At 35.4% G+C, this 10980-nt stretch overlaps 2 protein-coding genes across 2 annotated transcripts; both read left to right on the plus strand.

Annotated features, from left to right (window-relative positions):
* Positions 1 to 768: 768 nt before the first annotated feature.
* LOC100241933 (uncharacterized) lies at positions 769 to 7045 on the plus strand. Its single transcript, XM_002268622.5, has 2 exons — positions 769 to 1671; positions 6637 to 7045. The coding sequence occupies exons 1-2, from the start codon at positions 975 to 977 to the stop codon at positions 6747 to 6749; spliced, it is 810 nt and encodes a 269-aa protein (XP_002268658.1). The 5' UTR covers positions 769 to 974; the 3' UTR covers positions 6750 to 7045.
* A 1272-nt stretch (positions 7046 to 8317) lies between these two features.
* Positions 8318 to 10439, plus strand: LOC100262341 (complex 1-LYR domain-containing protein-like). The gene is made up of 2 exons (XM_002268708.5): positions 8318 to 8678; positions 10031 to 10439. Exons 1-2 carry the CDS (start codon positions 8441 to 8443, stop codon positions 10108 to 10110), a joined length of 318 nt encoding a protein of 105 aa, XP_002268744.1. The 5' UTR covers positions 8318 to 8440; the 3' UTR covers positions 10111 to 10439.
* The last annotated feature ends 541 nt before the right edge of the window (positions 10440 to 10980 follow it).

Below are 10980 nucleotides of genomic sequence, written 5' to 3' on the forward strand. Positions count from 1 at the left end.
TAAGTGTTCAAAGTGATCCTACAATCCCAAACTTGACAACATACCAAATTGGTACCACAAATTTTCCTTTTAAATTATTATACAAACTAGTCCACCATTTAAGTGTATTTTCATTTTTATATTTCAAAAAAAAAAAAAAACACTAGCTTTTGTATATGTGCAAAACCACATTTTCTAATTTTCTTGACAAATTAGAGATGATAATACGACGGGATTCAAGCGATTCATCCAAATACAATCAAGCCTCTTTATTTAAATCAATTTTAAGATCAACCAATAAATAAAAATAAATAAATGAGATGAGGCGAACCATTTAATTTTTAAATTATTTTTTATTTTTTAAATACTTTTTCTTATTTTATAACAAAATGTAACATTAAACTAAAATATCAACATATTTGATATGTTATACAATTTTTTTTTATATATATAAATAAATATATAAATTTGAATTTTTATTATAATATTATTCTCCCACAACGTTGCAATAGAATTCTAATCTTGGGACATGTAGCTCCTAATTCCTAATATGGTCTATTTACCTTTTTAAGAAATTCATATTTTTCTTTTTAAGTAAATTTTTGTTTAATTACATAATATTTATAAAAATTTAAAATACAATTAAAATATAATTTATATTTCATTTAAAAAAATAAAAGGATTATGGCGTATTAATATGGTATACCTTAATTATTTCAAATTAATTTATATTCATAAGGGAAGGTTAAATTAAAATTTTTAAACACATAAATATATTCGAAATATTTAGATATTTTGAGAGCAAGTAGGTGAATTATATACTCTCTCGCGAGTGAGGACAGAGGTCAATTGTATTGGTCCTCAGCTTTCAGGAAAAGATCACAGCTCTTTCTCGGATACGGTACGTGTCTTCTCCTATTCTCTGCAATGATCCAAACCTTAAACCCTTGATTCTCCGGCAAAATTGCACATATACTCCCCACGCTCTAAACCCCATGTCCCCTAAGACCTCCATAGAATCTTGTACCTTTCAGTTGCACAGTTGGAGACCCTTTCAGCTCCCCACCACTCCCAAAACCCTAGAGCCTGATTCCCATAATTCGAAACCCTACTCCATTACCACCTCCAGCAATGGCCTTCACAGCAAGAGACCTTGCTTATCCGATAGAAAGACGTCGTTTCCGATCGACGCCCTTGACATTTCGAAGCTGAGCTTGCTGGAAGACGACAAGCCCGCGTCCTCGGCGCCGCGCAATCGGGGGAATGTTCGATGGATCGACCGGAAGCGCCGCCGCCGTGGGTCGCGGTCGGTTTCTGGGAGGAGTAGTGACCGCAGCGGGACTCGCCGGTGCTGCTCGGTGGGGGCGTCGGCGGCGTACGCGACTTGCTCCGATTTTCCGGTGGCCGCCGGGACAGATTCGAGTGGGGAGCTGTTTGTGAATGGAGATTCTAATTGGTCATCGGATGTAAGCGAGGCAAAGAATTCGAGGAAAGATAGGGATGGAGGGAGTGGCGAGAAGGAGAATTTGGGTTCTGGGTTTGGGCACATTGGTATTTTTGAAACTCAGGGGAATGAATCAGGATACGGAAGCGAACCTGGGTATCGGGGCGATGCAGAATTCGGGTATGGAGATGAGCTTGATGAGGAAGAGGACGATGCCCGGTTGTTGTTTTGGGGCGAACAACTTGGAGGTACATATCCTGGAATTGCTTTGAATGTTTGTTAAATTGAATTTGATAGATTAGTTTAAAATTTGATGGGTTTATAAGCTATGATCTAATTTATTCCTTTTAAATTTCATTATTTTTTTGAGTTCTTCAGTTAGTACTTGGTCTGTGGGTGGTTTTGCAGTATTGGATTGACCTAAAAGTATAGTTCTATCTTATGGCATTCATCTATTTTGCTTTTGGATTGGGTCAGTGAAATCTTAATTCATTTCCAAAAGTGAATTCTTTCCAATAGGAAGCTACAGATCCTCTATGAGGCATGCCCATACAGCCGCACACGATATTGGAGACATTTGATTATTTAGGTTCTTAGAAAGTGAGATATATTAGCAATACCTGCAGCATTGTGGATTTCATAACTTGTTTTAAGCAGTTTTAGAATGCATCGGAACAGTTTGATTGCATGCATGATTAAATGTTTTTATTTGCATTGCAGCTAGTGATGAATGCATTTTATTGTGCCTATTTAATTTATTTAGTTACAGAATGGAGTTTGAAAGAATTTATCGGTATTCTCAGTTTCATGTCTTCTGGGAAAAATGAAGCAACCAAAGAACAACATTGGGTTGTAATTGTAAAACATGAAAGTGGAAAATGCAGCAGATGAAACACTTTGATGGTTAGAGTCTGTTTGAGAGTAATTCTTGTTAAATTGTTTTTATTTGTAGTGGTTTTGTTAGTAGCCCTTTCATTAGAAATGCTTTTAAAGAGAATTGCTTTTGTGTTTGGATATAAACTAGAAAAAGTGTTTTGATTGTATTTTTGGTCATGTAGTATATAATAAAAAAGCTTCTTCTTTTTTTCTTTTTTCTTTTTGAAAAATCACTTACCAAATAATTGTCTGAGAATCACTTTAAATGATTCTCTAAATTTTTAAAAGTGATTTTAAACAATTTACCAAGGACCTGATTTTTGTTAAAAAGCACTTCCAAGCATTAGGAAGCCCTTTTAGCGCCTCTCAAAATTACCTCCAAATGGGCTCTTAATCATTTTGAAAAGGTAAACATTCAAATGCTTTCCAATTTCCATGGGCTTCCAAAATTGTGGTAGTCATCAGTTATGCCAGTTTCTGGAGCTAGATGGGGTACTGATTAATTCTCTTGCTGGTCTTGAACTCACTGAAAGCTTCAGATGCTTCAGAAATTGGTATTTTCTGATTTATTTGGTTGATGATATGTTTCTTGGTGCCTTAAATCTCCAAATACCTTGTTACTTTTCATGTGCAATACACACCTATGCTTAAAAGTGAGAGACTTTAACTTGGAAAGCCTATAGCAATATCTTGATTGAAAACCTAAAATGAAGGTCCATTTGAAGAATATCCATTTCACTATGGCAGGAATGGGAAGTTATTATTCTACATTCCTCAAAATTGAGATATGATATTAGTTTTCCTGCTGAATGGTTTGGTAATCTGGTTGTATAGATCCTTCATGTCAATATAAATCTTTATGTGAAGTATATCTGCCTGAAACCTGAGCTTTTAAAACGAGTTCTTTCTTGATTGGATATGTCATTATTCTTCATGAACCAAAACTAAGTCAAGCAAAGGAAATATGCAATTCACATGTTTTATTGGCCATTTCTTATTTAAATCAAACTTAAAATTCTGTTCAAATAAACTTAAGTTATCCAACTCCAGAAACCCTTGTCCCGATTTGTTATTTTGCTCTATATAGCTAGTACTTATTCCCTAGGGTAGCTAAGAGGAGTGGGTTACAAGGTTGGCAACCATACTCTTACTTATTAACAACTTGACACTGAAGAATAAAATATTTTTTTGATCAGTAATTTTTGTGTTCTTTTGGTACATGGAGTCAGACAAGGAACCGCCACCCCAACTGCTTGCTATGTGAGAACAAAGGAATGAGACATCTATTTTGACCATCATATTAAGGTTCTGAAAACATGATGATATTGGTCAAATATCAATTTCAATTTTAAAAAATAGCAAACTTTTGCTGCAAAAAGGGAGATTTTGGATAAAAAATCTTGGAAAATATCTGTCTTTACTTGGTAGATGTTTTGAGATATGGAGAGAGATTTAAGATCATGCTGACATTGACCATCTTGGCTGAGTTATGGAAGGATGCAAAGCAAAGCCAAAAAATTTGGTGGGTGTGTCAGTTAGGAGTCTGAAGTACTAGGGGGTTAAGGCAAGGAGATCCCCTCTCCCCTTACCTTTTTGTCTTAGGAATGGAGGCTTTAAGTAGCCTCATTAACAGAGCAGTAAGAGGGGGTTTTCTAACAGGCTGCATGATAAGGGGAAGGGATGGCAGTGGGATCCAAGTTTCGCACATGCTGTTTGCTGATGATACGTTGGTCTTTTGCGAGGATTCCCAAGAGTAATTGGCTTTTTTAAGTTGGTTGTTACTGTGGTTTGAAGCCACTTCTGGTCTGTGTATTAATTTGAATAAAAGTGAAATTTTGTCGATGGGTAGAGTAGAGAATGCTGAGTTATTGGCTGCTGAACCTGACTGCAAAGTGGGATCTCTCCCCTCCACTTATTTGGGGCTCCCTTTGGGTGCTCCGCATAAGTCAGTGGTGGTGTGGGACGGAGTGGAAGAGAGGATGCGGAAGAGACTTGCCGTGTGGAAGAGGCAGTTCATTTCTAAGGGAGGAAGAATCACTCTCATTCGGAGCACTTTGGCGAGTATGCCAACCTACCTCACGTCCTTAATGCGAATGCCAAGAATGGTTAAATTAAGACTTGAGAAAATTCAAAGGGACTTTCTTTGGGGAGGGAGAGCGTTAAAGAAGAGGCACCATCTTGTAAAGTGGGCTATTGTTTGTTCTCATAAAAAGAAGGGTGGATTGGGGATTAGAAATCTTTCTACTCTCAATAGGGTCCTTTTGTGAAAATGGAGTTGGCGTTTTGCGGTTGAAAGGGATTCCTATTGGAAGCTTATAATTAAGTAGGAAGTTTGGGGAAGGAGGAGAGTGGAGTTATCGTGGGGTAAGGGAGGGCTATGGGGTGGGGTTTTGGAAGGAAATCAATAAGGAAGGTTCGTTGCTGCTCAATAATGTTTCCTTCTCTGTGGGGGATGGCAAAAGGGTGAGGTTTTGGAAGGATGTTTGGTGCAGGAGTAATTCCCTTTGCGAGGCCTTTCCCTCCTTGTTTGCATTAGCGGTTTCTAAAGAAGCGTGGGTAACGGACTGTTGGGATTCAATGGGGGAAGAGGGAGGGTGGACTCCCCGTTTTTCTAGACCTTTCAATGATTGGGAGGTGGAGGAGATGGAGAGATTCCTTTCGACCATTTCGACCATTCAAGGAAAGAGGCTGAATGCTAATGTGGAGAATAGGATGGTGTGGAAAGGGACGAAGAATGAGATTTTCACAGTAAAGTCTCTTTATAATTCTCTTGATCATTGTTGTGCAGTCCCGTTTCCATGGAGAATCATTTGGAGCCCGGATGTTCCTACAAAGGTGGGTTTTTTTGTTTGGGAAGCCTCATGGGGGAGGGTTCTTACTCAAAATCAACTCAAGAGGAGGGGCTGGATTTTAGCTAACAGATGTTCCTTGTGTTGTGCTGAAGAGGAGATGATAAATCACATTCTTCTTCATTGTTCCAAGGCGAAGGTTTTGTAGGATCTCGTGTTTTATTTGTTTGGTGTTAATTGGGTTCTCCCGTTTGCCGTTAATGACACTCTTTTAGGTTGGTGTGTTTCCTTTAAGGATAAGAAGCATAGAAAGATTTGGCGGGCAGCTCCCCTTTGCTTATTTTGGACAGTTTGGAAAGAAAGAAACAGGATAGCTTTTGATAATGAGGTCTTGTTGATTCAAAGAATGAAAAATTTCTTTGTTTGTAACCTCTTTTCCTAGGCTAAGTCTTCTATAGTTGTAGGTCCCTTATATTTGATTAACTTTGTGGACTGGTTGGGTTCTTGTTGAGGGTTGGTGAGTGCTCGTCTCTTTGTTTTCTTGTTTTTAAGTGACTCTTGTATACTCCTTGTATGCTTCAGGTCGCCTTTCAAGCACCCTTTATCTAATATATTTTTGTGGGTTTATCTATCAAAAAAAAAAAAAAAAAGTACTATGCAGATGACCAGAGCAAGTCTCTTAATCATCTCTTTCTTATCATGCATCAGAATGGCTACTTATGATAGCCTGATAGGGTACATTTATGGTGTTGGATATTTATAGTCATTTTTTTTGGAGTTGCTTTGACAGAGTTTGTAAATAATTCCCTTGGGTCTATCTAGATTAAGATTTCAGAATTTTGATTGATGATGTACTATGTAAGAAGGCAACTCTGGCTTTTTTATTATTACTAGTGATCAGGACAACTACATTTTCTTGGCATGGAATATTATCATGTAACAACTGGTGGTGGTGTGGCAGAAATGACGAAGGTTAGAAAGTTGGTGTCTTTTGCATGAAGTTTAAATAACAGAGATTGGGTTTAACAGGGTGTTATTGGGAAAAAAAGATTTAGCAGTAATTATTAAGGACATAAAATAAAATCGGAGATAGGTTGAGTAAGGGAGGTTGTAAGAGAGAATATTTTCTTTGGGATAATGAAAAGGAATGCAATAGTGTTGAGGAGGTTTGGCATTATGACATCAGTAGTAAATTAAAGAACATTAAGAGGTATAGAAGGGCAAGTAGTTGAACTGTGGTTTTGGCATTATGACATTAATAAATGTCCAAGATCTTTGTATCTCTCAATAAACCGGCACTGCTTCTGTCTTCATGGTCATTATGGCTGATTTTTCATTTTAGGGACTTCATCTTTATTGGACACCAACACTTTGTTCATGTCCTTGTTACATAAATCCTATAGCCAACATCAAAAGGACCAATGAGCTAAATGAACAACAGGAACACATCATAACCCTTTTCATTGCTTGATTGTTTATCTATGCAACCGTGTATTTTGGTTCATGAAATTTAGGCGATATGCTGATTCTTGTCTCTGCATCAAGCAGATAACGATACTAATATGGAGATGGTTGGGGAGAACACATTCTCAGAGCAAAAAGCCCATCACAGATGCCGGCGTAAGAAGCACGATTATAGAATGATTGATGCGCTCAGATAACCAAACTGCTGGCAAATTTGAAGCATAACTTACTTTGCTGTTATCACCCTCTAGGTGTTCATTGGCAAGGTGAATCCGGTACTGGAATTCTTACTTATTTTGCCATATGTGTAGATGTTTCAGAGCAGCCATTTGGTTTCAAATATCATGTCTATTTAATCCAAGAAAGGTTATTTTGAACATGCAATTGCCAGAAAATGCTGTGAAAATGTAAGAAAGAGACTCTGTTTGCTTCCCCCAAACATTTTGTTTGGTTTGTGATGGATATATTCACACCTTGTTGACAATTGTATAAATGTGTTTTGCTGAAAGAGATAACAATTCCTGAATGGCTCCTGGGAAAATAATCTCCAATCTTAATTCCCATTCAGAATGCTTGTTTATTTAATATGCACTCAAGGACAAATGTTGAGTATTAAATAAAATATATTTTATTGTTAATTAGTTGATAATTTATTTCTAGTTTTTTCCTCAATAATATGAGTAATAAAAAATTTACTACTGTTCATACTAAATAAATATCATATTATTTAATATAAAATACTAAATTGTAAGTTATATCATATCTTAAACATATGAAATTATTGTTGAATTAAATAGGCTCCACCTTGGACCTCTTGTCCCTATTTTGGTCCCAAATTTTATTTTTGTAAATGATATGTTCTCCTTTTAAGGTGTTTTTTTTAAATTTTAGCGCATTAAAATAACGTGAGAATATGTTTGTGGGTATTTGGTAAACCAACTTAATGATATGTCTTAAAGTCAAAAATCATTTTAAGTAATAAATAAAAATAATTAACTATTAAGTCCACATCTTTATTTTACTTTGTTATCTCATTTGTCCTAATTATTTTTATGATTTTTTTTGTTATTTTATGAGTTTCGTTGCTAATTGATTATTTTTTACCCTAATTATAATTTATGAGGATAAATATATCTTTATGATGATTTAGAATAATTTTTAAATTAATTTTATCAAATAATTTTAATACTTAAAAGTAAAAATTAAGTAAGAAGTTTTTAATAAATAATTTAAGTATAATTTAACTTAAACTTGTTATATTTAATTGACAAACTGAAATTATATTATGTATATTTTATTAGGACGGGTGAATTTAATGACAATTTTATTCTATTAATCACATTACAGATATTAAAAAAATAAAATTAATTGATTAGATTACCATTAAATTGACCATCAAAATTACTATTCCTTAGTTCATCAAAAATTGAACTTAATAAGTTATGAGTCGTGCACATCCAACACGTGACGTGTCATTCAAAATGTGACATATGAAAAAATTGAGAAGGTTATAAAATTAAGTCTAAAATCTATAAGTAAAAGAATTAAAGTAAAAAAAAATAGAAATAGATATTATTTCAAACTTATTTCATTTACTTTATTTTTTATATAAGGATTAAATATTTTAAACGAAAACAAGTTTTGAAATAATTTTAATTTTCTCCTTCATATATATTTTTATATTAAAATCAAACACTAAAAAAATTATATTAACGGTCCAAATATGTATATATTAACGGTCCAAATATGTATAAATTAACGGTCCAAATCTTGTATGGCGTGGGCACTTGTAGGGTAACTTAGCATTTTGCATTATAATTTATAAACAAACAAGTAACAAATCGAATGCGAAGGCAGGGACTGAGGGGAGAGAGAGAGAGAGAGAGAGATGGGAGGAGAAGCACTGAGCGCATACAGAACGCTGCTGAGAGCGACGCGTAAATCATTCGCTGGCGACACGGTTATGCTGAAGGCTTCGGCTGTTGAGATCCGAAAGCATTTCGAGGACAACCGAAACGTCACCTCCCAATCCGAAATTCAGGGTCTTCTCGAGTCTGCTCGCGAAGCTTCCCATTTCATATCCAACATGATCGTTCAAGCCAAACTCAACTCCCGTGGCGGTTACGGTATCTTCCTATTAACTCCATCTGAACGCCCACTATTTGTTTGTTGTATTGCCTCTCTTCTGCCTTCTCAATTTCAACTCCCCTCTTTCCGTGTGGTTGCGTTTTTTATTTCTGTTTTTTTGGGGGGGATTGAATTTGATTTTTTTTCAGTGAACTTGAATCCGTAAGTCTTAAAGACGATTTCTCTATAATCAAATGTTGCTTGAGTGATAATCGCTTATTTAGAGTAGGTTTGGAATGCATTGGCTCAGTGCTTTATCGGGTCTAGGGAAGCTTGGTACCTGAGTACATGTCATCGCCCTCCTTATACGAAGGGGTTTTGTAGTCTAGTCGTCTCTAATCCAGTAGAGATCGCAGGGCCTGACAGAAATGTGAATATTTTAGGTGGGTTGTGTATTAAAGTTTTGAGATATGTGCATGTTTTCTCAGGTCCTAGTATAGGGTTCTTTTCCTTTCGCTTAATGTCACATTCTGAATCAAGCTCAATTCTTTGGATGAAATAAAATGTTTCGAGTATTGAGAATATGTGTATGAGCATTTGCATTTGGTGCCATCATATGATCAATCATTTTTTGGTAATTAATCTCAGTCAATGGGTTTCCAGTACAACTCTGGAGATGATAGTATGATTGTAAAAATGATCTCGCTTGATGGGACTTGATATTATGGTAGCAGCCATGACTTGATATTATGGTAGCAGCCATGCTTTTGGTACCCTTGTGTGTGCAATTCAGAAGTTAGAATCATCAACCATGTGCTATACTAAAACTGTGTACCATATAAAAAGAACATGGGTATTCTATCAAGAGCGAACAAAATTGTTACAAGTGGTACTAGAACCAATCTTTTATCTGGTGTGGCACTTCGTTTTCTCTACAAGGATTGTTTGCTTGTCTAACTGGCTCCGCAATCTTGTGTGATTCAATTAAGGATGTTGTGTTTATATGAAGTAATTGTGATATCCCACATCGGTTAGGGGAAGAAGTTCTTGACACTGTATGTGTAATGGACTCCTCTTAACCATGTAGCTGCATTTTGAAGTCATGAGGTCCCATTGAACTTAGACGGACAATATCTATAAGGGAGCAGGTCATTACCATACACTCCTACAAAAACCAAAAAAAGTAAAAGGAAAAGGAAAAGGGATATGAATTCTATATAGGAAGCTGCATCTTTCTCAGCTAGATGAGGATATTGAATAGTTGCTTTTATGCAATTCTTTCAGCTCAGTTTTGTATTTCTTCTTGGTTGCAAGTACTCAGTAGTACTAGAAAAATGTCTCAATTTTTGTGCTTGGAAGTGGCTCTATAAGAACGTCCTCTAATGTTTCATATTGCTGCTGGTTGCTGCAGAAGTGAAGCCGAGTAAAGACCATGCAGGAGGAACTCTTGAGATTCCTTCTGAAGATATTCTTAAAAGCTCTGGAAAATGAGTGCAGATGGGAATACAAAAGGTGCTGAATCATCTCAGTTCTTATATTAGATAATTGATCTTGTGATGTTTCTATTTAGAAACCTGTCAGGGATTTTTTTGCCCCTTTCTTCAGGTCTAATCAATCTTTTCATTTTTGTTCAAGTAACCTTTTTTTTTTTTTTTTTTCTGTTTTATGGCTGTTCCATTTGGCTGCTGAAAAACCTACAAAGTAGCTATCATTTGTTGTTATGTATCCTTGCTTAGCCATAACTATAAGGGTTTTGCCTTGTAGGTTAAACTTCAATCTTTTCATATCACGTGTTTTATGGAATAACTTTTTCTTGATAACCACTGCTTGTCCCTTGTAAATCCCATTTTCCTGCTCAAAGCCAAGAATGTTTGAAGTCCCCATGTTATAGTACCTCATGAATGCCAGGGGCCAAATCTGCGGAATGCTCTCTTTGATTCTTTTTCAGTTGCTTTCAAAAGGCTATGCCTGTTAACTGAGAGTACTGAGAAAAGACAAGAAAACAATACCAAGAAGATGATTTTCTCATATTTAATTTTACTATGAAAAATAATATAATTAAAATTAATTAAAAAATTTTGTCTTTTAAAATTATTTCATCTTTATATAATAAAGAAAAGTAGAGTATAAAAAAATAATTTATTAATTTTGAATTTTGAATTTTTTTTCACTTTTTCTTTCCTTACACTTTTCCTCCATTTTCTTTTTCTCAACTTTTTCGGGACCAAACATCACCTAAATCTTTGTTTTGTTAAAATGATCATTAGCTCATCGTGATGCTATACTACTTTCTAACTGTTTGAAAGGGCTTTTTAATTGCTCTAGTGTACCTGTAAAATGTGGGGAAGAAATTACAGGGTT

The sequence above is a fragment of the Vitis vinifera genome, chromosome 7, assembly GCF_030704535.1.
Source record: "Vitis vinifera cultivar Pinot Noir 40024 chromosome 7, ASM3070453v1".
Taxonomy (NCBI): Eukaryota; Viridiplantae; Streptophyta; class Magnoliopsida; order Vitales; family Vitaceae; genus Vitis; species Vitis vinifera.